This window comes from Tiliqua scincoides, chromosome 6, assembly GCF_035046505.1.
Source record: "Tiliqua scincoides isolate rTilSci1 chromosome 6, rTilSci1.hap2, whole genome shotgun sequence".
Lineage (NCBI taxonomy): Eukaryota > Metazoa > Chordata > Lepidosauria > Squamata > Scincidae > Tiliqua > Tiliqua scincoides.
The window spans coordinates 44,913,058-44,940,377 of NC_089826.1; the positions used below are offsets into that span (position 1 = coordinate 44,913,058).

General features: G+C 40.5%; 1 protein-coding gene across 5 annotated transcripts in view; it reads left to right on the forward strand.

Annotated features, from left to right (window-relative positions):
* ARFIP1 (ADP ribosylation factor interacting protein 1) overlaps nucleotides 1–26,982 on the forward strand; it is a 45,564-nt gene extending 18,582 nt beyond the window's left edge. For 4 of the 5 annotated variants that reach the window (XM_066631960.1, XM_066631963.1, XM_066631962.1 and 1 more), the window contains 7 exons: nucleotides 5,614–5,722; nucleotides 6,165–6,260; nucleotides 8,754–8,869; nucleotides 15,248–15,469; nucleotides 17,258–17,415; nucleotides 18,826–19,000; nucleotides 25,361–26,982. In XM_066631960.1, the coding sequence (XP_066488057.1) occupies nucleotides 5,614–5,722; nucleotides 6,165–6,260; nucleotides 8,754–8,869; nucleotides 15,248–15,469; nucleotides 17,258–17,415; nucleotides 18,826–19,000; nucleotides 25,361–25,519 (1,035 nt within the window). In that variant the 3' untranslated portion in view covers nucleotides 25,520–26,982. The remainder of the gene's footprint in view (nucleotides 1–5,613; nucleotides 5,723–6,164; nucleotides 6,261–8,753; nucleotides 8,870–15,247; nucleotides 15,470–17,257; nucleotides 17,416–18,825; nucleotides 19,001–25,360) is intronic. The other variant, XM_066631965.1, reaches the window with a different exon arrangement.
* Nucleotides 26,983–27,320: the final 338 nt, after the last annotated feature.

Here is a 27,320-nt window from a genome sequence, read left to right on the forward strand (position 1 = left end):
GATGGGGGCGTTCCGGGGGGCGGGGAGGCCAGTGTGACGTGGGGAGGGGGCGGGAGGCCAGCGTGATGCAGGGAGGGGTGTGTGGAAGTGGCGTGCCTGGGGCGGGCAGGAGGAGGATCCGTGGAGCTCTGCTCAGCAGGATCCTAGGCGCTTGTGGAGGCTACGTGCCTCACATGAGCGCCTTTACCGGCGCCGCTAAAGAGAGTAACCCCATTGCGGGGTTGCCTCCCTTACCTGGGGGAAGGGGACGAATGTTCCCTACTCCCAAGGTGCCTCCCGCGGTAGCAAGGGAGGTGCTGGATTCAGCGGCGGCCCTCGTGGTGCCGCCAAGCGGGGTTTCCCCAGGCAGCTCAGGATTGGGCTGCCCCTTAGGATTGGGCAGTCAGGCACTTAGTGCAAAACCAAAAAAAGTGTTCCAAAAACTGCCAGAAGTTGGGTGTGGTTAGAAGATGAGAATTAATTTAGGGAGGAGTATTGCTGGAGAGGTTCCATTGAGAGCTGTACCAGCCCTACAGAGTGTTAGCAGAAGGGGTAACAAATAGAAAGACAAACAAAGGATAGACTTTTATACTGTGAGACTAATGCTGAGAAGTGCAGAGTTCACTGCAAAGCCATCTGGGTTAATTGCCTTTCTTATAGCATTTGGCTTCATTGTTTTCCGTTTCCTTCCTCTATAGTTGTGTCTGCATTTGCCTACTGAAGATTACATGTTTAAAGCGCACACTTGCTGAAGAACTCTGTAATAATATTTCTTGTGAAAGAAATATCCATAATTGTATAAACACTGTTATATAAAAAAGAATACAGTAGGGATTTCTTACTTATGTGATATAACCAGCTGTTCTCAATTTCAGTTTACACAGAAGCAAATTCACAAGCAGTGCTGAGCAGTATATGAATTAAACCAGTTATGTGAAGGTATATTGTACTGGAGTAACTGATGAAACTTCAGGTGTGTGTGGCCTTCCTGAAGGTCATAATCAACTGATATTATGTACTCTCTTGGTTGCAAGAAGACTTGTCCTCCAGCTTTAGAAGAACAAACCATTGCCAGTGATCAGAAGAGCTTGCTGCCATATCTTTCTTTATACTTGCAGTGCACAACTGATGGAGCTTCATAGATGCCTGTGCAGATGTATTTACAGCACCTGCACCTACAGACTGTGTTATGGTCTGTTTTGACCAGCCTTCAACAAAGGCACCTGCCAAGAAAGAGGAAGTTTTTTGATCTGTTGACAGAAGAAAGACCTAGGGGGCAGATGGTGTGATAGGGCATGCCTGAGCCTGTTGATTTCAGCTGATTTCAATTTCAATAGAATTGGTTCTGCAGTAGCAGCAGGAGCCCAGCAGGTGCTGTTTTGGCTTCATGAGCTCAAGAGGGAGAAAAAGCTTGTTGGGTGATTAACCCTTTAACTGCTGCAGGGGCCATTTCCAGCTTGTTTGTGGATTTTTGCTGGCTTCTTAACCCTATAGCAGCAGCAGGATCAAGTGACTAATACACCTTGTTGGTATGTGCCTGTGTTTCTGTTTGGGGGGGAAGAGTCCTCTCAGGTAAAGAGCTGAAAGGGTAGGAAACTACTTACAGGGTGAAAATCTGACCTGTCAAACACAGCTGGAATTGTGGTGGTGACACCTCAAAATCAATTGTTTTAGAGCAGTCATGGAATGAGGTAGAAAGCCACTTTGCTGAACTCTAGCAGCTAGAGGAGAGAGAACCTAAAAATCAGGTACTCTGCAGCCTTTGGAACCTGATTGTCTGACAGGAGAGGTATTAACTTGGAGTCCTTGAGGCAGGCAGTGTGTTGGGCTGAAACTCAAGCATTATTAGGAGGGGGACCTAAAAGCTAGATCATGGCAGCACACATCCTTTCCAACGCCTGCTCCTCATTCTCTTCGTAAGTATGCTCCATGGCATGATTTTGTGGTGCCTATGTGTATGTAGGAGTTTGTGGGGGAACCAGAAAGAGGCAGGGGATTTGAAGAACATGTCTCAATTGCTATGTTTGTTCACATGCAAGATTAAGAATACTTATTAAATACTGTAATTATAAAAATCAAGTGTGTGGTAGATTGGTGTGTGGTACCAAGTACATTTGGTACCAATTGATAACTTGCTGGATTTTTGCAACTGGGGAAATATCATCTTTGTTTAGGATACTCAGTGCCCTTAATCAATACCCAATAATCAATACTTAATGCCCTTAGGATACTCAGTGCCCTTAATCTGTGGGTAAGTATGTCTGTGGGTGCCCTTAATCAGTTCCACCAGATTAATTCCACGATCCACTGTGCGGTTTTGTATTCTAGACAACTCCCAATAGTCACAGTTTTCCAGTGCATTTCATCCTACACTGCTATACAATCCCATTTTGTCCCTGCTTTTGTGTGATGTAGCATATCAGAATGGATAATTTGGTCTTTTAAAAAACAGATCTTCCTCTGAGTTATGACAAGCATTTCCATACCCTGTTAGAGTTCTAGTGATGTGCAAGTGAATTTTATGCGTAGTTTAAGTCCTACTTATTAGGGTTTATTCTGGTATAACCGGGCATAGGATTGTGGCCATGAACTTACAAAACTGCCTTGTGCTGAGTTAGATGTGTCAGAAAAATCTGGACTAGCCTGGCGTTATCTACTCTGTACAGTGTTGAATCTCAAAACTTCAACCAGAAGGCTATTCTGCCTCTGTTGAGTGGGATTCTTTGAACTGGAGAGACCAGAAAGTGACCCTGAGATAACGTTGTGGTGGAAGTAGGTTCCACAGAGGTTGCAGGCCCACAGAGGTTGCAGACAGATGTGTGCGGCCTCTGCAGGGCTCAGAATGCCCTCTGCAGTCAAGGGGAGCTATGGTTCCCTCATCCTTGGAGAGCGGGGGTGGGGTGTCCCCATTATCCACAGTTTCATGTAACTGCAGGGTGTTCTGAAACCCCCTATGGATACTGGGGCACACCTGTACTTATTTAAGGGAGGGTAGGTTGCCAGGCTGGTATTTGGTGCATCTCTGGTTTTGACATACAGCAGTACCTTGCACTTCTCTCTGGCTAGAGAGCAGAGCATGAATGAAAGTCAAAAAAATTGATGAATGTCAAAGCATAGCCATGTTCAGCTTGCAAATTTATTTTGGCCAGTGAAAAACATAAATGACTATATAACACATGCAACTTCTTATGAAACCTAAATAAATAAAAATAAAACAGAAATAAACATATGAACATTTTAGAAGGTTGGATGAAAGAAGAAAGTGTGTGGACGAAATGTGATTATAATTTAAAATGGTTGAAAGAGTGAAGCTATGATAGTCAAGGTATTGCTGCACAGATGGACCCTCGCTCTCCGTGGGGGTTCCAATCTCAGAATCCCTGTAGATACTGAAATCCACAGATGTTCCAATCTGCACACTTGGGCACCTGAAATCTTGCTGAGGCATTGGAAGCTATGCTTCTGTTGCCTATGGATTGTACAGGTTGGGTATACCCATGGGTTCGGAACATTCTTCAGTAGGTTCGGAACCCATGGATCTTCAAATCCGCAGGTTCCGAATCCATGGGTAAAGCGGGCCACCTGATATTGCATCTGGTATCCACCTTCTTGCACTTTACTTTGCAAGCACTTTAGTCTTCTGTATTCACACATACCCCACCCCTCCATTTGTTATATATTTTGTTGAAGTGAGAAAATCCTCCATTCAATCCATAGTTTTCTTAACCAAGGCTTGGCATTTCTCAATTGAGCATTAGTGTTAATGTCAATGAACCTGTCTATGTAGTTTTGTTTCTTATAGCCATTGTAGAGTAGAACTATGATAGTTTTTCTGTTCAGTCAGCTACTAGGTAGTACCCAAAAGTTAAGTGTCCAAGGGGGAGTGACTTTATTGTTGCGCCAGTGTTGTTGGTACAGTAGAGCATATGTCAATTACAGAATGATTCTTATCTGTAACAGTAGCTGATGAACTTGTCTTGCTTCTTGAGTTTTACCAATATTTTACTTTTTGAAAGTATCAATGTTTATTTTAAATGTGAAAGGAAAGGGCCCAGCTGTGTTACCTGGGAGCACCTGATGCTGTAGTGAAACTGAAGCTGAGCATGTACGGACATGATCTGTTCCTTACGTGGGAAGTCACTGGGAGTCTCGTGTAAGAGCAGGATACATGTATAACATTTATTTTAAAGAACGGAGGAGCTGGTGTCAGTTTGCGTAGAAAATACTAAGCATGAAAAGATAAGAAACTAAGGCAGCTTCCTCTTACTAGAGAGGTGAAAGTTTGGCTGTTGCTAACTTAAGATGAAAGGTCACCTTTCTAAAGAGGTCCCTTTTTGAATAGGTTCAGTGCACACAGTTGACTCTCTAGCCACATTCCCAGCAGACCTTGGTGCAGATGTGGGACAAGAGAATAAAATAGAACTGATTCTTAGCTTTTGTATTTTGAGGAACAATGCTAAACCCCATCCCTGCTGGCAGCTTCTACTAGCCAGTGCTGCTGCCATGATGCCATGGTCCAGCAGGGAGAAGTAGTATCTCCCTGCTGGAGAGGGCAATATATTGGTCCTTACAACCTGCAACTTGAAAAAAGGTGAGATACAATGTACTGTATTTTGGTGTCTTATTTAAATTGCGTTTCTAGTGTCCTACCAAATAGGAAACCCCAAATGGGGTTGAAAGAACCCCAATTCACCTCAGTTCAGTGCCATCAATCCATCATGTATATTAGTTTCCTGGACTTTCTCTTAGGAGGTGGCTGGGAGCAGCATCAGGGGCTTTGGGCTTAAGGACAGAACACTACCATGAGTTTGCCTTCATTGCAACTGGGAAGTGTGGGTATTGTTTCTCCAGTTGTTCCTCGCTCAGTGGGAAGTCTGCAGAGATGTCTGTGCTAACTCTTGCATGTTGCAAAAGTCTTCCTGCCTCAATCTTACCCCTATTCTAGTCATGATAAAAAAATTGTTTACTTTGAATCAAACTCTTATCAAGAGTTTGATATCAAACTCAGACAGTCTCTATCAAGAACAGTTTATTCCTCATGCATGGAATTTTGAAATCTTCTCCCTTTGTCTTTTTCCTGCATACATTTACTTGGAACATAAGTTGCATTGATTTTCATAGAACATGGCTATAAAGCTTTCCCAAATGTAACTAATGGCACAAAACAGCAGGTATATCTGACAATAGTTATTGGATTTATCAAACAAAGGTAGGAATAGCAATAAAATGGACCTGCAGTATGCTTGAAAGCGGAAACCATAAGAAAAAAGTACATCACGGGATTAGCTGCTAACAGCGAGAGTCCTTGACGCAAGCCAGGCATGTTCCAGAAGGCAATTAATAGAAGAATATGTTCTTCCCGCATCTATACACTTCCCTAGCAAAATCTATCACACTCTTAACAAAACTATCGGTGCATGGTTTCTGGTCCAGAAATGTAAGTGAACTCTGTGATGCAACTGTAAAAATGTGTTGTGTTAAGTTGTCATAATAGAATGTCATGACACCATAAACTAGATTCCAGGCTATAGACTACATTGTTCAAGATGAACCTGGAAGGATGTTGCGATGCCCCAATGTTTGCTTCTCTGGAATTTTTACATGAATTTCCCCTTTTATTCAATCATTTCTAAGGACTTGAAGCGTTCTATACCAGCTGGACTTGGTCTGTCTGAAACCCAGATTACACCTCATGGCTTTGGCAGTACCAAAGAAGGAGTCATTGAAGCTGGACCTTTCCAAGGTATGATTAACTACTTATTGAACGTATCTGTTTTTACAGATACATTAAAAAAGGGGATTCTGTATAAATTTGTGTTTTGACTGAATTGATAGTTTTCATATGTAGTAGTCTATCTGAATATATAGAGAGTGAGTGAGTATTGAGAAACCATTTACTGACCTTTTGTATATTAGAAAATACCTTTTCAGTTCTAACAACTAGTTGTAGTGGCAGCAGCAGCATAAGACAAGCAACATAGTTGAGATCTAGTCAGTATACCCCAAATGGCTTGCCACATCAAGTAATTCCCATATGGAGGCAGTAACAAACCAGCTGTGTTCAAAGCTGATCTTAGCTTAGATTTTGACATATGGGATCCATTCTGGTTTCTCAAATATTTTATATGTGAGAAATGTATTAGTCCAACAGAGAAGGATTTTCATGATATATATCCCGTTTCCAGGTCCCTCTTCACCATCCATGTTACCTGTTATATCTCCTAGCAATGCAGCAGCTAGCAGACTGGCTGGAGAAGGGAGTGATTTAATTATTCCCAAAGGTATTTGGAGATCTAAGCAGATAACGCTGATGCAATACTAACTCCCAAATTTACAGATAATTATTGGTTCAATCTACTGTTGCTAAATATAACACCTGCTTTTCTTCATGTTTCTGACACTTGGCAAAGTAATTGATATTTTTTCTTTTTGCATTCTATCTTTCTCCTCCAGCATATTAAGCATGATCAAATCTGTTTTCCCTCTTCAGGAAAATGCACTGAGAAGTGGTCAGCTAGACATTAAATTATGCAATTGTCTTATTGTTATCAATAAGTAGTGGTATTGTTCACGAATTCATTAACAATAGGAATATTTAATTTCCTGCTCATTCTAGGCCATATGACAGTCTATTTTGCTTTGAGCAAGTCTAATCTTGTCCAGTCCAGTCTATGCCAAGGACCGCTTGGTTTTGAGCAAATTCAATGTTGATGTCATTATTCCAAAAAGGAGCAGTACTTATCTGCCACATAGGAATGTTGTAACTTCATCATGTGAAGTTATGTTCATAGTCAGCATTATAAACAAGCTTGTGAAGGTCTTTATGCCTCTGAATTTTAGACTTTTAAACCAAAGGTCTGGCATGGCTGTAGTGGTGAATTCACGCTAGTTAAAGCATTGTAATCAAGTAGTTGCATTAATTGCTTTGGTGTAAATGGGTCATATTAGATTGCAGTTGAAAATCTGCATGCATGTGGGTCTGCTGGATAATATTACAAATGACTTAATTGCTGCTTTTTTAAGGGTCATTGTCAGTTGCCATTTAGATTATAAACAGCATGCCCTTATTGGGGTTTTGCCTTGCACATAGCAAACATTTCAAGTTGCAGCCTTTGGAATCTCAGAAGTTTGCTTGCTTCTCAACACGCTCTATCTTGTATACTAAAATAACATGATCAGTAAGAGTCTGCAGTTAATCCTTGTGCTATCAAGTGCTAAATGTTAACATTTTTTCGTTTGTATTGCTATCGATGTGAAGGAACTAAACACAGAGTTTACATAGGTTAGGCGTATGTTGGAATTTTGGGTGTTTTCCAACATTTCTGTGTCTTTTCTTATTTCTTAATCTGTGTGATAGGAACAAACTTAAAGAGGAAAAAACAGCATTCCTTCCCTGTACTTTTGTATTTTAAATTAAATTTGGCACGTTGATGGTGACCTCTTTTCATTCATTAACATCTTACTTGAGACTTTTTTATTTTAACTTCTATTTCTTGACTTGAGAATTGAGACAAAAATGGGTTTCTGTACTTGAGGGCACCAGACTCAAACACTGTGTCAATTTGGGATAATGAAATATGGGGGGTGGTATTCTGATCTGTAACTTTGTACACTGACAGAACTCTCTAGTTGTGGGAAATCTTCATGTGGCACTGCTTTCCCCACTGCATTGCAGTGCTTTTGCAGCAGTCACTAGAATCACTTTAAAGAAATGTATACTTACTCAGGACTGCTTCATATGTCTTAACACCAGCATCTGAAGGGGCGATGCATCTTGTGCAAACTAGGAATAGAAATATGCAAAACAATTGCAAGTTCATCACAGGTGTCCCCATGTGCTTAGATTTGTGAATTGTATTGGCAACCTTCAGTCTCGAAAGACTATGGTATCACGCTCTGAAAGGTGCTTCTGGCACAGCGTCTAGTGTGGCTGAAAAGGCCAATCCGGGAGTGACAATCCCTTCCACACTGGGAGCAAGTGCAGTCTGTCCCTGGTCTTTGTGAATTTGTGATTTGTGAATTTGTGATTTGTGATTTGTGAATATGTCATAGTGTTTATCAGAAAGCATACTGTAAATATGCTGGAAATCTTGCATGAGAGATGCTACCCACAACAGTCTCTTCCTGCTGATGTAAATGAATTGCTGTAAATGTAGGGTGTGGTGGCAGAGTGTAAAATTGCCTCTTAGTTTCATTGGGAGTATTTGAGCAGCAATTTTGTATACTTTTTTGAGTATACTTTAGAGGGGCAGCATCCAGGGGCTGCATTTGGCTAGGCCTTTGTACAGTTTTGCTGGCTAGTTAAACCTCCCTGGATTCAGTGAGACTTGCTCCCAATTATGTTTGCAGTTATACTTGTTATAGGAACTATCTGTCATGAGCTTTAGTGAAGTTTCTTTCTGTGATGAAGGCATGCCTTTTCCCCATGCCTGGGAAAATGCTTAGTTCTTGGGTGTGGTTAGTCAGGCCTTTCAATTTCATATCGTGGACAAAAAATCTGGCAAATGCAGTAATATGTTGGGCCTGCTTTGCAGAATTTCATAACTTAGAGAATCTGTCAGAGCATTTAAGCTACTTAATTGAGAGTTCAGTATTACTTCAGGACTTGCATTTGAGTCTACTGCTGAGATTTAAGCAATCTTAAGTTTTACAGTAATACACTAAGCTCTTTTCACAATTATGTTGAAAATACTGTGTGTGTTGTAGCCATGTGTTTGAATAACTCACTTTTGCAGGTACATCTGTATGTCTGACTTTTATATGTGACTTTTCAGCAGGCAGTCTACGAATGCAGCAGAAAAGTGGACCAGTAGTTCTAGCAGAAGAGGTGAAGAATCCAGCCATGGAAAAACTGGAGCTTGTACGAAGATGGAGCCTGAATACATACAAGGTTTGGATTGGCTTCAGTACTGTAGTTCAGTCCTTCTACTAAATCTGTCAAAAGGATTTGGCATTTTACCTAGAATTAGAAAGTAGAGAAACATGTTTTGTTTTTAACTTAATGACCATCTGCTTCAGTAACCTCTTGGGGGTCAAAGGTTTTTTTAATAGTTGCATGTAATAAGGAACATAATTTATAAAGTTTTGTCAGATTATTTTGAGAGCTGTGTGAACTTGCTTGAGTTAAAACAGGGTATTGGAGAATAGACACAGAATCATTTAAAACGGCTGGATTTGGCATGAACAACATTCTTTCTAAAACTTGCACCTGTAAGACATTCACAATGAGATCTCAAGTTTCATTGTTGTTCCTGATTGTGATTTTTCAGTCTGAACTTCAGATTGCAAAACAAAAGACCATTAGTGTTTCCACTGTGGTGTTTTGCCATCAGGGTGGATATTTCCTTATGTCATTTAGCAGCAGACTCTATAAGGTTAATTGCCATTCCCATAAATCTAAAAAAAATAGTTTCTTGCTATGTCACTCTCCTACCCTGCCCCCAGGTCTTCCTACTATAGCTATATTTAACGATCAAATTGTGGCAACCATATTTTTCTTTTCCTTTTGTAAACAAGAGTGACCAGCATGGCTCACAGCAATAACTATCTTCAGTTTATATTCCACTCTAACCCATGGGCTACAGAGCAACTTAGTTTTTTCTGCATATTAGCCTTCCCCAAGGGGCTTGCAATCTTAAAAGAAAGAGAGTGACTTGGGGGATTAAGAGGTCAAATGAATTAAAAAATGTTATTATGAACATAAAATAAAGATTGAAATAGAGCTCCGCCATAGGTGCAGTGGCCTCTCTGAGATTCTGCCAAGTCTGCGCTGGGCAAGGGCCAGGGCTTTTGAATTAAGAATTTCACATCTAGTTTAATTCTCTTCCCAAAGAGCAGTGGTCATGTTCTTCCCAAGCCTGCAAAAGATGTGTTGAGATGCCAAAGTTGTCTTCAGCTTAGACAACATGGCTAACTAGCAATGAATTTCTTCTTAACAAGAAATGTTTGCATAGTGCATCTTTCTCTTGAGAAGGAGTCTCAATATGTCATGTGCACGTGCTTGCATGTAGAAACATAGTGGGCCTATGAATGCCTTTTATAACTTATACATAAATACTTCATGGAATAGATTGTGCCTGCTGCGCCCTCAGCCCTGTGCCTTTTACTGCTATGTTTCAATATACCATGTAAATACAGCTTGGTATGGTTCATTATAGCACATCATATATGGATAGGCACAGTCGTCTTATGCACCTGTATTATGAGAGAGAAAATGTGTGAACATAAGAAGTGCCCTGCTAGATCAGGCCCAGGGCCCATTTAGTCCAGCTTCTTGTATCTCACAGCAGCCCATCAGGTGCCTCAGAGAGCACACAAGATACTTGCATTTTGCTGCCACTCCCCTGCATCTGGCATTCTATCTACCCTTGAAACCACCCCCCCCCAATGAAGACATCAGGCTGCAGCTTGGGTTTAACTTGGGCCAATTCATGAAACAAAAGTGACCAATTTTTAAAATATGAAACCTACTGAACACACTGTCCCTCCCTTGTCAGTCTGGGGTATCAGAATGTGTGTGTCAGAATGAATGCATGATGTGACCCAGAGCAATGTGGCCCATTTCATTTTTAGTACATATGCATGGATGTGGGAATTAGTGGTATAGGATCTGTGTAATGCTTCATCAAAACCATAGTTTGGCCATTAATGATACTTAACATTTTATAGTGCAGCATTTCTCAGTGTTTGTCCCTCATCATAGCACTTTGCATGGACCACCTATTGGAAGTACCATCAGAAGTAAATGTTGATGATCTCATTGTCAGTTACTTCTGGGTTGGGAGGCCAGATGCGGAATGACAAACACCAGTAAGAGATGCAGGATGGATGGGAGGGTTTTTCTGAGCATGTGTAAAGCACACTTTGTAGCTGTGCCCACCGTTTGTCATGTTGCATCACTGGTTTGTCAAACCTCCTACCACTGTTCGTCATGTTGCATCACTGTTCTCACTGCTGGGCAGCAAGTGTCCAGGGATCCCATGTTGTGTACCACCATCTCAAGTACTGCTGATGGTACCAGTACCATTGTTTGAGAAACATTGGTATAGTGCATTCTGAATGTGCATAGTGCTTCATATGTCTTGTCTTGATGCAGTCCTTATAACAACTCTGGAAAGTAAGTAGCATTATCCCCCGATTGCATCTGAGACTGTGGGAGTGACTTGGTAATGGCTACCTAATGAGAATTCAGTCCAGGGGCTTGTAGCTCTTGACCAGAGTGCTACATCACCTTGGTGAGTAGTTTTCAGGCTCACCATCAGCTGATAACTCTCCAGCTGTTGTGCAAGGGACTTGACTTTGCTAAGATGAGTGGCTTCCATTGCATGTGTCAGAAAATAAGAGGATTAGGGCATCATAAGTATGAACAAGTTCCTGTTGGAGAGAGCTGCTGGTGAACACAATTCTATGAATTGGTCCAGAATGACCTTTATGGCAATTGCTATTATATTGGTGAATCATACATGGTTAAAGAGGGAAGGGATTGAGAAGTTATATCCCTCTCATGCATATGACGAATGTATCTGCACTTGTATCCTACTTTTTGAATGCTTAAGGTGGCATAAAGGCATGATTAAATACATAAATAAAATAGCATCTGCTTTTTTAAAAAATGGCAAATACTTCTACATTCTTTATGGCCAGTATGCAGCACAATTCTATGCATGTTAACTTGGAAGCTTCATTGTATTCATTTGGGTAAATTCCCTAGCACATGTGTTCAGCATTGCAATCTTAGTGGTAACATACAGCATTCTGACTTAAGGCCACCCTTTGAGGGCCTAATACTTAAATTACCTGGTCTCCATTTTTCAGGATGAGTTGAAATCTTTTTAATGAGCTCATTCCTGGTTGAATTGTCCACATAGCAGCAGTAACCCAAAATGACATCTTTACCCTTGAGCCAGAAAAATAAGCATGTTCCCTTTTTGAAGACTGAACCAGTATAAATTGTACCAACTTGCTCTAATTGGCCTCTCATAGAATAATAATAAATCTCATAGATTACAGTATTTGCATAAATTGATGCAAGTACTGAAGAGACGCTAGCAGCAACCACTGGAAAAGACGCCATTCTGAGGTGAAGAGGGACAGTTGCTCTCGTACTAAATTTAAGAGGGCATCACTTTAAAAGGTTTCCCTTTGCCCAGTTATCAGGATTGAAGGTATTAGGCGCAGAACAGTCTCTCAAGAGCTCCAAGTTGAGCATTCTTAATGTTAAAGCAGTTTGCTGGAAATTGAGCATTGTGGAGGGGTGAAGAACATGTTTGCATGACTTAAGTGCTTTGGAAATTATATGGAACATCTGGATTGTAGTGTCCTCCAGCTGATTGAAATTCTGGAGAGGGGATATTGTATTCACAGATAACACTGTTCGTTCTGCTTCCTGCTATTCAGTAACAATCTTTTCTATGTTCTTGTCTTATGAAGAAGCTAAACAGCCTTTAGGAACCATCACTGTGTGTTGTACAGTTAATTCACTGGGAAGTAAGTTCCTCTGAGTTTAGTGGGATTGACTCACAAGTGAGTGTGTCCCAGAATAGGTACGTGTGGCAGCTCGTGAGCTTGTGTCTTTGTATTCAGGATTAGGCCAACTGGGTTAGACCTTTGAATGAAGTCCAAAGCAGCCTCATGGTTCACCTTGAATGAGTGCACTTGTGAATTATTTTGAAATATTTCCTATTGAAGAATGGCATCTTTACACAAACTATCCAGTTTGAGGAGATTGAAATGCCCCCTGGGTGCTGTTTTCAGTGGGGCATATGTCTCAGCTGAATATGTGCAGGACTGCAGCTTTGAAGTATTCCGAGAGGGTGTTTCTCCCTTGCATCCACCTCTTCAGTTGAACAATCTCCCAGCATGCAAGGAAATGAGGAATGATGGAATCACTGTAGAGAGAATGCCCATAATGCATCCTAGTCATGATTATCTTTTAAAAGATAATCTTGTTTTGCTGTTCTAAAAAAAAAAGAACATATTGTGGCCACACCATCATTTAATATTCCAGGATTAAAGAGCTGAATTTAGAAAAGATCAAGGACCATCTTTAGACACATGCATGAGTAACAGCATAACATAGTACCCACTTCTGATATATTTCCCTAACCATACTGGAAGTTGTTGCTTCATACATCCCAGAGCGGCATTTGCCTTCTTGAGGCATCCTCAAGTTGCCGACTTGTAGTTTTATGCTGGATCAAGATTTGCATGTTGTCTTCTGTGTTCTAGGTGAGAACAAAATACATATTTCTGGGCATCACCTGCTTAATGACATCAGTTCCTACTTAATGATGTCACTTCTGACCCTCAGCAGATGCCAGGAATGCTATTTGTCCTGCTGTAGGAAATATGTTTGACATCCCTGGTGTAGATTACTTCTTCCCATAACTCCTTGACTTGAGTGGGTGGTGAGCCATTTGCTGTCCTTGATTGTTATCTTAGAAGTGTTCAGTTAACTTTTCTGGTTGACATTTTCATTGAAAAGCATGTGAAGGGTCAGTCATACTAGTAACTTCATAGTAGAGACTGACTGTAAGACAGTGCTCTGGTTTTCCTTTATTTTTTGTCAGCCTATCTCTGTGTGGGAAAACAGCCAGAACTTACCTCATAGCATGAGTCTTGTGAAATATTCACTCACACTCTAATTACATTGTACTTAGATGTGTCTTTCTTTTTATTTGAATAGTACCTGAAGTGTAATGCCAATTCCAGTTTCTTTGCTTGAGTACTTCCATGCTGAGTGTCATTCTCTCCAGCTTTCTGAATGCACAAAGATCCTTAGTCTTAATTACCTTTATTGTGGAATCTCTGATCCCAGTCATAATTTACAGATACTATAGTTCATTCTGTATTTGAGCTGTGTTAGAATTCATTTAAATGAGGTTCTTTGATTGAATTTGTAAATGAAAACATAGGTAACTAGTTTAAGAGTTTATGTCCATATGCAGGCATCCCTGAGGCTCGGATGGGAAGGGAAAGAAGAGGAACAATCTCTTTTAGTGGCAAACGGTTTGCCCTTGCAGAAGAATGCCACCTCCCCAATGAGAGGTCAAGGGCTTTGTATGCAGGCTAATGGGGAGTATCACAAAAATGCAAGTCCTTTCTCCTCTGAGATGTTGAAGAAACTGAAGAAGGAAGTCTGGTACCTAAGTGGAAAGGAGGGTATTAAGACTTGGATGTGTACTCTGAGATTCATATTCTCCAAACAGTGTCATCCCTCCCTCCAAAAAAAATTCAGCCTTTTAGCAGTGAGGGGGCTCTCCATTTTCTGATTAAAATATGAGGAGGAATTTTAAAAGATTTATATCCTCAGAACCCAGGTTTCTTTTCCTGTTGGACACATTAGGAAAGGTAATTGGTTTTGTTCCCTATCCTCTCAATCCACTTATACTGCAGTTTTCAAACTCTCAGGGAGTTTGAGGACTGCAATAAGTCCTTGCAGGGGAGGAAAGGGAGGCAGCAGGGGAAGGCAGTAACACAATCCCGAGGGTCACATCACTAAGGGGGGCTGCAGGGACTGGGATGCACTCACCAGTTCCTGCAGCAGCCTGTCAGGGGTGTGGGGAGCCCTGTACTAGTGTCTGCAGGGCTCCCCAGCCTTCTAAAGCGGAGTGATTGCATTCCACTTCCGGTTTTGTGGAAGTAGAGTGCGATTGGTCCACTTTCACTTTTCGAATGTCGGGGAGCCCTGTAGATGCTCGCACAGGGCTTCCAGCACCCCCAACAGGCTGCTGCGGGGTCTGGTGAGTACATCCCAGTCCCTGTAGCCCCCCTTAGTGGTGCAATCCTGGGGGATCACGTCACTGCCTTCCCCCTACCCTTGCTCCTTAAGGGGGCAGAGGTCAGGTCTGTCAGGCTGGGTTGTCACGATGCCCCATTTTGAATAGCTCTGCCCTTATACATCCATATTGAAAGAGGACTCTAGTCGAAACCTCTTTTGGTTTCTGTTAATTACCCTCTTCATTTCAGCATGAAGAGAAGATAGTCTTTCACAGCTCTTCGTACATGTTAGAACCAAATTTGTTTTTGGCGTAATAAATTAATCTTTGTTCAGAAAAGCAGCCATGTGTTCAGTCAGTAAACCCACTTGAATATTCACTCTATTTTGTAAAGGTGTGTGGTAGAATTGGATATCTAACTGGGCATATTAATTAGAATTTTAACAAAAACCCTAACTGATGTACTTTTAAGTTTGCAGCTTTAAGAATGGGTGTATTCTGTGCTGACCAAACTTTTAAAAAGTCATTAATTTTAACCTTTTTTGTTTCAGTGCACTCGTCAGATAATCTCTGAGAAACTGGGGCGAGGCTCACGAACAGTTGATCTAGAGTTGGAAGCTCAAATAGAAGTGCTAAGAGATAACAAAAAGAAGTATGAAAACGTCCTGAAACTAGCACAGACTTTGTCCACCCAACTTTTCCAGATGGTACATACCCAAAGGCAACTTGGAGACGCATTTGCAGACTTGAGTTTGAAATCATTAGAACTCCATGTAAGACTTTAATTTGTACTACAGAAAAAGATACGTTCTTGTAAATTGACTACCTTTGTGGAAGTTCCAGCAGGTGTTTCACCCAACTTTCTGTAAGATTGGCTAATAACTGGTGGCTTAATTGAAATAAAAAAAGTGTGAATTGTTGGTTTGCATGTTAAATGCTTACTCTAGCTAATCTTAGCCAGTATGAGTTCCATAGTAAACTAGTACAGGGCTAAGAAACTAGTACAGGGCTGGTTCATTTTGAAAGTTTACCTTCCTACCATGTGAAGCCAATGTATGGGAAAAAATACTTGCATCATATTAAAAAATACATGTGTAATTATTGTATACGTTAATAAGGGGCACCCCATATCCATGGATTGGGCAGGGGCACCCTGTGCAGGCACCCTTTCCAGAGGTGAGGGGACCTCTGCTCCCTTTGCCTCCAGAGAGGCTTCTGAGCTCAGCTGAGGCAGAGGACATTTGTCTCCAGCTTCTGCTGAGCTCAGACTGAGTTCTGAAGATGAAAAATGCAACTTACGGTTTCACGGAGAAACCGGAAACGACGTTTTTAATAATTTAAAAGGCATTTAGAGGTCCAGGAAAGCCCTGGGTTTCCCTGGGCCTCCCAGTGTCTTACAAGGCATTAAAAAGTCACTTCCAGTTTCTCCGTGAAATCGGAAGTTCCTTCGTGAAACTGGAAGTCACACTTTTTAAATCTACAGAACTCAACAGAGGCCAGGGACAGAGATCCTTGGCCTCTGCGGAGTTCAGAAGCCCCTCTGAAGGTGAGGGTAGCAGAGCTCCCCTTGCCTTGGGGGAGGGAGGCCCCCGGGACCATGGGATCAAGCATTCGCCTGTATCTGCAGTTTTAGCTATCCATGGTGGAGGGACATCCCAAAATTGTACCCTGCGGATAAGAAGGTACACCTGTATCTGAAGTAGAACTAAGTATCTTAAATGGGGCACACTCTTTTAAAGAACTTAAAGTTCAGCAAGCTTTTACTGCAATTGCTACATTAAGTTTTGATCACTCTTGATAGCTATGATCAAGGTCATAGAGTCAAGCCCAGTCATGAGATGAGGTGAATTGGCTGCCTTAAGTGGAAAATGGGTACAGGTGGCACCCTGTGCCCATCAGCAATCTGCAGTTCCCCACTTCCCCCACCATCATCTTTGCTCCTCAGTGCAAAAAAGAAAATCATCCTTTTTTGGTAGCAGGACAGTACTTCTGACTTCTTCTGGCTAGCTCTGCTGCTCTAGTTGAAAACAAGATAGCAGACTAAAATCAGCCCCTGGTAAAAAGGAACAGTGTGAGTGGGCTAGGGAGAGCCTACCTCCAGTGCCACTGCCTAAACTTGTGGCAGTGTTGCCAGAGAAGGTTTTTGTTATTATCCCCAGACTGAGGGCCATCTGACCATCCCATCTCCTTTTCTGACAAGGCCATGGGGGAGAGATCCAGTCATTGTAACTATCTTTTACTTTCTGTCCAGGTTGGGGCAGGGATCTAACTAGTCTGTCACTGGTGCTTCCACCTCTTCTACTGGACAAATGAGTGAGGATTTGGCCAGTTTGTAGGTGGTGGCTATGGCAATTTGGGTGCACATGTATGTGTTACTTGGCATCAAGAGTGCTGGTACAAGGGTAGAGCTGTGTGGGGAGCAGCACATCTGAAGTCACTTTGGGTGTTGGATCGGTTGGAGTCATTCTTTACTCTGATAATGTCAGTCTAGTTTATTGTTGAAAACCAATTCAAAAACTTAGATTACAAAAAGATGTTGGTATTCTTATTTTTTTTAACAGGAGGAATTTGGATATAATGCAGAAACTCAGAAACTTCTTGCTAAAAACGGTGAAACTCTTCTTGGAGCAATTAACTTTTTTCTTGCTAGTGTGAACACACTGGTGAATAAAACAATTGAGGACACGTTAATGACAGTGAAGCAATATGAAAGTGCTAGGTAATGGTTTATCCAGCATTCTCTTTAAAGTAAATAAACTGACCACATGCAGAATTTGTTACCTTAAATATAGACTATATAATTCCCAACAAGTAACATACAACAAAGTAAGTAGCATGTATTCAGTCACAGCTTTCTGTGCAGTTTTCTATTTCATTGTTATTTTTCTGCTGCTGTTTAGTTTTAAAAATGACTTTCCTCTTTGACCATTCCTCAGAGCAACTCCAGTCTCAAAAGAAGTGTTCTGGTATATAATTCCCTCAATGGGCATTTAAATAAATCGTTTAAATGCACAATAGCAATTAACTTTGTTTTCTACTTTAGCATGACAGGGTGTTTTGTTTTGAAAGTGATATTAGCAAAAATTAGATTTTTTTGTATGACTTTCAGTAATATTTACATTATAATAAATTTAATCTTATCTGTTGCTTTCTGCATTGAATTGAGTTAAAAATAGAGGAATTTGTACTGAACTGTACTGTTGTGCATGAAACTGGAACAATTTAGGAATGAAGAAGATGGAGATAATACAATTGCTAAAATGTCTCTAAATATAAAGAATTTATGATAATTGCTCTGACTGAATAAATTGTGATTCTTCATAGCAATAATGTGGGGCATGAGGTTAGTTCAGCTCTGCAGCTAATGTGTTCAGCTCTTGCTGCGCATAGAAAACAGGGACGCAATGTGAAGATAAAAGTCTCCTGGTGCCCTCTATCAGGTGGTTCAGCAAGGGTGAAAATGTTCTCCCCTCGCTTGTGTTCTAACCCAATGGTCGCCAAATTTGCAACCACTCTGCAGCGAGTCTCTGTTTGGTCTCACTCTTATCATTCTGCTGTGCCATGGCTCTTTAGGGCACCAGATCTGGGTGCCGTGACACTCCAGGCAGTCGCATCTATGGTCCAGTGCCACAGCAGGCATTGCACCTGGATTTCCAGGCAGATGTAACTGCCCAGAGTGTTGTATCATCCAGATCTGATGCCCTGAACGTGTGTGGTGCGGTGGAACTGTTAGAGCCACTGGGGGGGGGGGGTGGATTTTCCTAAACTCTGGATCCAACCCATGGGATGGATTTTGAGATACCTGTTCTAACCCAAGCATGCATAAGAGCTGTCAGATTTGGATCAGGGGAGGACATTGTAAATTAACCCATAACTTGATTCTATCAATATAAATATAAATCTACTTACAAATTTGTTTTCCTTTCTGAAGATGCGTGTTGCATGTCCAGACCATACTGTGTGTTCAAATTGTAGGATGGGTACATGAATTGAGCAGAATTATAAGCAAAGTTTCTAAAACATATGACTAAGTTTTTTTTCAACTCAACTCACCATACCTTTATTAGGCATAAGTAAGTTTTTTCACTTGCTCTGTGCAAATTTGTATGGGTTTCCTTTTCCTTCTCAGGATTGAATATGATGCTTATCGCACGGATCTAGAAGAACTTAATCTTGGCCCACGTGATGCAAACACCTTGCCAAAGATTGAGCAGTCACAACAACTTTTCCAAATACATAAAGAGAAATATGACAAAATGCGCAATGATGTATCAATCAAATTGAAGTTTTTGGAGGAAAACAAGGTAAAGAGCTGCTTATTTCCTACTCTGTGTCTGATGTAGCCAAAATAAACTAAGCCCAGGTAAAATATCTCCTGTAATCTAATCTTTAGATCATAAAGCAATCTATTTTATTTGATTTTCTCTTTAAAACTACTTGTACTGCTTGTAGACTTCTGCATTAAAAGTTCACCTGCTTCCTTTTCCTCCTTTGCATCATATACACCAATATCAAATAGAGCACCACATGTTATTGGCAGATGTCTCATTTCACCATTGATGAAAATTATGAAACCCTAAAAAAAAAAGCACTCAAATTGATGCTCGTTTCACAGCTGGTCAGTAGGTTGTGGAGGGGGAGAATGAATGAGTATGAATTTGGTTGCCTAGCTTTTGGGACAAGGACAAATTTTCAGCCCTTCCTTGCTGATAAATTTCTGATCTGGAGTGTTGCGTGATTATTACTGTAGATGTGCAAAGAAGAATGTTTGACACAGTGGCTAGCAATAGTAGTATTAAACACTGAATCTAGAACAGATCTTAGGAATCTAGAATCGTCTTTGCATTGGTGGAAAAAAGCAATTGGCATGTTTTCATGTTTGGCTGTTCCTTGCCACTGATTCCCTCCTCACCACGAATAACTGATGTTGCTTGAATACATTGCATTCCAAATGGAATAGCAATTTCATCTTCCTTCTATAGCATTTCATCTTAGCTTGCACATCTGCTGGCTTTGGTTTTTGGAACATTGTCTAAGACAGAATGGGAAATTTTGCTTTCTGACATTAGGATGTGCTAGGAAACCAAACCCTCCAATTTAGAATTGTTTGCCTGTTTTCACTGGTCAAGATTACGGTATTACATTTGAAAATTACTGCCATTGGCAGATGTTTTCCTTACCAAATATGGTATTTAGCTCAGTTTGTGGATTGTAGCAGAAAACTTGGTTCAACTGTTCTCTTTTTTTTTTTTAAAGTATTAGAGTATGTGAACCATACAAGAAACTGATCCTTTCTTCCCAGCACCAGATTGTGATATTTGATAGTTGGATCATAGAAGGAAGGCGATGGTGGCAATTTTTTTGTTCTGAATTGCTTGCAGAAGTTCAGCAGTACCTATTTGAAAGCCTTTGTAGGTTTTGCAAATCGTGGCTTTGAACAAAAGTAAAGCTATGGTTCTAGAAACACTTTTGTGAAGATGCATTTTTGAAACCTATTTCACTCATCATGATAAATTAAACAATGTTTAAGTTTGCAACTGGCACAATGCTAGTTTGTCACAATGCTTCTAGTATCTACCATAGTTGAATGAGGGTGGCATTGTGCCAAAAAGAACAAACCAAACATGATTGTCCCTGGCTGCTACTAGAAGTGTCTTCCCAATCCAAATCTGAAGATGCAATGGAAGCCTTATATTCAACATTCCATTCCACAGTGGCATATGAAGAGGGAGGCTGGGGAGGCCCTTGGCCCTGGGTGCCAGGCTGCAGGGCAGTGTCCAGGAGCAACCCCCCCCCCCGATGTTTAATCTTTTTTAAAAGAAAACTTATTTCTTTTAAACTAATTTTTAAGTTGTTGGTATGATTATGCACACACACACACACACAAAAGTTACAAAGTTATATAGAAATATACAAATGTACATAGTTTCTCTTTCTTTCTACATGCACACACCTACACCCACACATGTGGACACTGTTCAGTAAAATGTTCAGTGTCTGCAGTTCTTCTCTGGCCATTATTATTCACTTTGTGGCATGTCTGTTACTGAAGATTTTGTAATGGGGGGTTGCCAGAAATGTATGGGCCCCAGGTGCCAGATGACCTTGGTATGCCATTGCCATTCCACATGCTGACTGACTTGCTCCAAGGTACCTTTTGTAGTTAGGGTTCGAAGTTTTACCTTGGGTTTTTGACACCTGGGTGTAAAGAATATCCCATTTTCAGATTTTTTGTTGAGTAACAGGCGTCTGATACATGCTGGCTTTCTTGATGAAACTTTAGTTTGTTAAGCATTTTTGGAGTGTGCTTTGAATCCCCATTCTAAGAGGGTATTTAAATGTCCAGTTCTCAGGTTTTTCTTCTAATTAAAGTTAGTTAGGGTACAAATTTCAGGTTTCTAGGCAACATGCAGCACCTTAACCATCTTGATGCTTCCTAAAAGTGAAGCTGCTCTGTGTGTGTAACTATAAGTCTGTCAAGGTTCCACCTTAAGCGTGTGTGCAAAAAATGCCAGTGCTGCCAGTTACAACTATAAGAATGTAATGCATTTTACTTATTCAAATAAAAATAATGAGAATTGGGCTGTAGAGTGTTCAGTGCCCCAGAGTATTTCACCTGGTTGCTGGTGTACCTTAGGAATTCCCAAGACTTTCATCTTCAGACTGTAGTGCTTAACAAACTATCTCCTTGTTGGCATCCTTCAGTCTTGGAAGACTATGGTATTGCGCTCTGAATAGTGGTTCTGGAACAGAGTGTCCTCTCCAGTGCGCGAAGCCTGGGTAAAGTAGATATGGAGGATAGGCTGTTAACCATGCAGCAAATCCCCCCTCTCCTTGTCGCTGAAATGGTCCAATGGAAAGGCAGAAGCCAATACAGTTGGTTCTAGTGGCGTCACAGGAGTTGCCAGAACGTGACTGTGTTCAACCATGAACTGCCTCAGGGACTCTGGCTCCGGATTTTGCCTTGAGGTTGATTCCTGAAGCCTTTTCCATAACTGGATGTAGCCACAAGGCAGTGGAGGCTTGGGATCAGAGTTTTCCTTCTCTCAGATGAGCTGCCTTCCCAGGCTAATGAGTCCCATCTACCCGGTGGCCGTTTAGTCGCCTCTTACGACAAGTACAGCCAAACTGAGGGCCTATTCTTATCCCCCAGCCACCAAGGGTTCAAACAAACTATCTCAATCATAAGGCATTGCCAAGGTTGTGGTTTAGATTGACCACTATAGCTGCAGCATGCTGTTTCCTGTACCTTGTTCATTGCAGAAATTCCACATATATGACTTCTTTAATGGGAAGAAGGGAATGCCAAGGAGCTGGGTCATCAGTGACAAGATGAGTTGGCTCCCTGAAAGAATGCTTAAGCAAATGTTGTAACAATCTGTGCATGTGCCAGGTTTTAGCTCAAGATATATCATCGCAAAGCTTCTGTAGAAATAATAATTGGAGATAATGTTGCAAGTACTGTATTCAAACTGAAGCTGTTTTAATTGTGAACCAGAATTGGGTTTCATATATATGTGATTGACCATACTATAAATGTGTTGAACTGTGCAAAAAAGTAAAAAGCTGGAGATTTCCAGGGATGTCTTCTGTTCTAAATGTTGAACCTGACACCTTCAACATGAATCACATGTGCTTTCACTGAGCCTTTCCTTAAAAGGGGGGGCACCTTGCTATATGCAGCAGTTTGAGTCATGCAACAGTTTGCTGTCATTAAAATCAGTGTGGGGAGAAGATTGCCTGTATGAATGCTCCCACATTTGATAAAAGAATCCTGCTTATAGTGATTAGCATATAAGGAAAAGAGCTAAGCCACAAACCTTTTCCCCTTAACATGCCCGATCTCGTCTGATCTCAGAAGCTAAGCAGGTTCAGGCCTGGTTAGTACTTGGATGGGAGACCGCCTAGAAATACCGGGTGCTGTAGGCTTATACCATAGTCTTTCGAGACTGAAGATTGCCAACCAACCAATTAACCTTGCCTTTCACAGACAGGGAGGGCTTTTTGTGAAGATACCTTCAAAGGTGTGATTTCCTCACCACCGCTGCACAATCCTGCATTCTTAAGTCTTTCGGTCCTAGGAGGGCAGTACCATGTGTCTTTTCTAAATATGTAATTAGCCTACAGTGTCAAAATTGCAAAAGTAGTAATGAACCGAACACATATAAGGTTGGCACTTCAAGAAGCGGACATATTGGAGCAAGTTGACTTTGTATTTTGGGGTGCAGTGTTGCAGTACTTCATTTCTTCTTGCCTGGACTATAAATTGTGCCTTTAATCTTTGGTCACCACCCAGCTAGTATTGTGGAAACACCAGTTTAACTACTGAACTGTGACTTTTGTCAAGCCCCTCAGGGCTTTTGGGATGCTTCCATGCTTTTCTTTATTCTCTCAATGTTGTATTGGCATGTATTTGTACTGCCAAAAACTATTATGGACTGTCATTAATTCTGTTGTGTAGTAGTATTGAATATACAGTATACATCTTGCTTTTAAAATACTATTCCATCAGTGATATTTGCTTGAGTGAACTAGATGCTAAAATTATTTTAACTGTACTACCAATCTTTACTTGTGAACACTTGGAATACTGGAAATGTGTAGAGAGTTGAAAAAATTAATTGGGGGAACAGTGAACAATGTTTGGAATTGGCTAGTTGTCTTTTATATCACAGTGCTACCTTCACTGCTGTTAATGTGAATAACCATGCCCAGTACTTTTAGGTAGCATCTACTTTGTGTATGCAAGCTGTCCATTATCTGACATGTAGTTCTGTATTCTCATTCTGTATTTTACTAAGGGTTAATAATGTTAGAGGAAACCATTTAGAACACAGTTGAAATGATTCGGGGTTTTCTTCCTGAAAGGGGCTGAAATGAAGGTTGAGAGAGAACTGGAGAATGGAAGGTGCCGGAGCTCACTTAGTTCTTAGTACCCAGTTAAGCCCAGCCTTTCCACCTCTGCAGGATTAAATTATGACTGTTTTCTGAACATCAATTTTGCCAACACAGTTCATTTCCTGACCCTAAAACATGCAACTTGTATGACTGAAATGCATGTTTGAGAACTCTCTTGCACTTGTCACTGAAATACCAGTGTAAGCTTTCTTTTTATTGTAAAATTAAACTAGTGAGAAAGTAGTTGTGCTGGTCTAATCTTGGGTAGCTGGGGGTAGTGTGTATCAAAGATAGTGAGGGCAGAAGGTCATGAGTTATAAGGAGGATATTCCTTTACATTGTGACAAATATAATATAGCAAATATTTAATTTCTTTCTCACAAACACTAGCAAGAACTTTCAATTTCTGAAAAAAAATACCAAAATACTATAACACAAATTTCTATTTGTTTCAAAATGAAGATTTTTCTTGAATTTCTCTGTTACAGTTGCTGGGGGTAATTCATATACTATACAGCATTGATAGTGGTGGAAATGTTGGTTCATGTATTACTTTCCTCAATTGGCTCTGTGTTCTTATGGGAAATCTTGATTGTCAAGTCAGTCTCATTAGTGACCTCTTGGCTTCTACAATTCACAAAGTGGCCCCAAGCTAAATATTGAGTATGATACAGAACTACCCTAACAGAAAATGGGAGGATTCAAAGTGCACTCCACTCCAGCATGATGGACTACTAAAACTCCTGTTTTTTGCAGTCTTCTACTCTTTTGAATTTCTTTGAGGAATTAATATCCTGCCGCAATAGATGTTCAATGTAAAGCTCAACAAAGAATTATTTGTATGGCATTCACATTCGTACACATGTAGAGCAAGCAAACTTTTCTTGGTCTTTAGTTTTCTGCTGTTTTGTTTTTAACTAACTGTATTTGGTATGTGCTACTGATTTAATATTCTTGTTCCAAATAAATATGCTTAAGATTGCAGTGTTAAGACCTACATGGACTATTTTTCTCCATTTCACATTTTATCCCCTTTGCCTTTTTTTACCTTCTAAGATTTGAAGAACTTTAGTTACCCACAAGATAGCAAGTTTGTTTTGTACTAGGGCAGTGTTCCACAATCCTTGTATGTATGCTGTTATGAGACCACATTGGAGGCTGGGAGCCTCTCAGTAGAAACTAGGAAGTGCATAGTTTGATGCAATATTGTCTGGGGCTTTTCCTGAAAAGCAAGTTGCAACTGTCTCTTTCCCCCTACCCTTCTTTCATTCATGCCTAGTAATAACTGGTATACTTGTAACCTTTTGTCTGATATGCTCTAGGGCTGTTGTCCACTTAAGGACTATTTAGTATCTTCAGCTGTTGAACTTGGGCTTATTGCCTACTGACAATTTTGGACAGGGAATTAGTTACAGGTTTAAGTCTCTTGTGACTATGGCCCAACCACAATGCAGGTTTACTGGGTTTTACTTATGTCCCTGTATAAGAACACTTCTTATAACACTTGTATAAGCCTGTCTTCATTTAGTATTCATTTAGTATTCATTGCACTGAAGGTGTAAGCCAAAAGCACTGGATTCCAGATATGCCATAACCTGTTAGAGCCACATTGAATATGTACATTTTTGAGGAAAGTTGGGGGAAAAGCAGTAAATGATGGGGGGGGGGAGTGAACTGGCACATAGATTGTGAGTAAACTCAGTCTTCTGCTTCATTATTCTGTTACATGCCTTTTCATCCTTAACTTTATCTGTTCTTGTCTGCAGGTCAAAGTATTGCACAATCAGCTTGTTCTGTTTCACAATGCCATCGCAGCATACTTTGCAGGGAACCAGAAACAGCTTGAACAGACACTTAAACTATTCCATATCAAATTGAAAACGCCTGGAGTTGATACTCCATCCTGGCTTGAAGAACAGCAATAGAACCAGGCACTAAGGTCCATTGATCAACCCCGGATCTTGTATGCATCATAAGAATACAAGGAGCTTGTATAAGGAGGACTATTTCTAATGATACTTGCACAAGCAGCTTTAAATTTTTCCCCTTGATTATGAATACTGTAGTAATTGGGGAGGGTGTGTGGACTTTATGTAACTAAACGTAAATTGTCATTTCAGAAACAGAACTCTTTTTGTATGTGAAGGTGAACAGTTTCCTCTGTAGTAGGGAGATAATATAGATTTGCACTGACAAATATGTTTGTGGTCTCTGGTAATTGTGGTGGCTAGATGAGATTTTTCCAAAGGGAGACACTCATGATTTGTATTGACATCTAATGTTTTATATAAATGTCTTAAATCTCTCTAAGATTCTTTTTCATGTAATTGTGTTAAAAATATTTTGCAGAGAAATAATATAATGCCTTTATGCTGCATCCACAAAACATCAGAGGCTGACTGATAAGTGGGATTGCAGCAAATACCTTTTCAAAAAGTTGGCTCTTTCTAGTGTACATTCAAAAGCACTAAATGTAGAATTGCCATCTTAGAGCCCAGTCCTATCCAATTTTCCAGTGCTGGTGCAGTTCTGCTAGTGGGGTGTGTGCTGCATCCTGTGGTAGAGGGGCAATCACTGGGGCCTTCTCAAGGTATGGGAACATGTGTTCCCTTACCACAGGACTGCATTTTGGCTACACTGGAGCTGGAATGTTGGATAGGATTGGGCCCTTAGTCTGAACTTTGACCTCCCATTTTAGCACTGTAAAAGATGACCTGTTGGAAAGTAGACCTTGCCCTAATAATTTTAAATTTTTTAGAAAATTTAAAAAAAAAATCACCATACCATGTTTGCCTTAAATTCAAAAGTGCCTTTCCTCAAACCCTTCTACCCAGCATACATTATCTGTAGGAAGTCCTCTTTATATTGTTAGTTCTTTCTTCTTTTTTGTAAGAAATAGACTAAGGCCAGTCTGGGATGAGTGTGCTTCTGTTTGATCAGCTGATCATGTTGCATAAGTTAACTATGTGACTTATTCTGTCTTTTTTCAATGTAAGGTAACTGTTATTAAATGTACACTTGTTTTTGCTTATTATAGGCTTCTAAAATTCATTCTTTTGGAGTATCTTCATTTGCACACGTTCCACTACTTTTTATGTTTATATAAACTGAAGTACTTTAAAAATAACTTATCACAACTTATATAAATTGTATAATTATGTATTATGTTGAAATAGATTTGGTTGTTTCTTAAAATGGTTTGGTTTGCATCTTACTGTAAACCATGTATCAAGTACATCTTAAATCATTCCTTATTACAATCCAGTCTGAATTTTCAGTTATTTATGTTTTAGTTGTTAGATTTTATGCTTGCAATAACTCTGTTAACCATTCCCCAGAATGTGCCTGCATTATTAATTTTATATTCCTACTAAAGGTGTTTGCTGCAGTATGTTTCCTTGATTTTATTCACTTTGTATCTTAATATCCTACCAGCCATCAATGAGATGTTTGCATTATCTTCAGTACTAAGAAAGAAGGGAGAGAGGCATGATGAACTGGTCTCTTGAGTGAAATGTATGGCTGGTCACAAGGTCTGTACTCAGGTATTTCAAACCCTGTGTTGAACAACTTCAAACCATGCTAAAGGGATCTGTGGGCCCAATTCTAATTAAAGTTTCTGCTGGTAGAATGTATGTTCCACTGGTGAAAGTGCCTCTGCGATGGCAAATGCAACAAGGCCACCAGCATGGGCCGATGGAGAGTGCTAGCAAGTTGGTGGTGGGA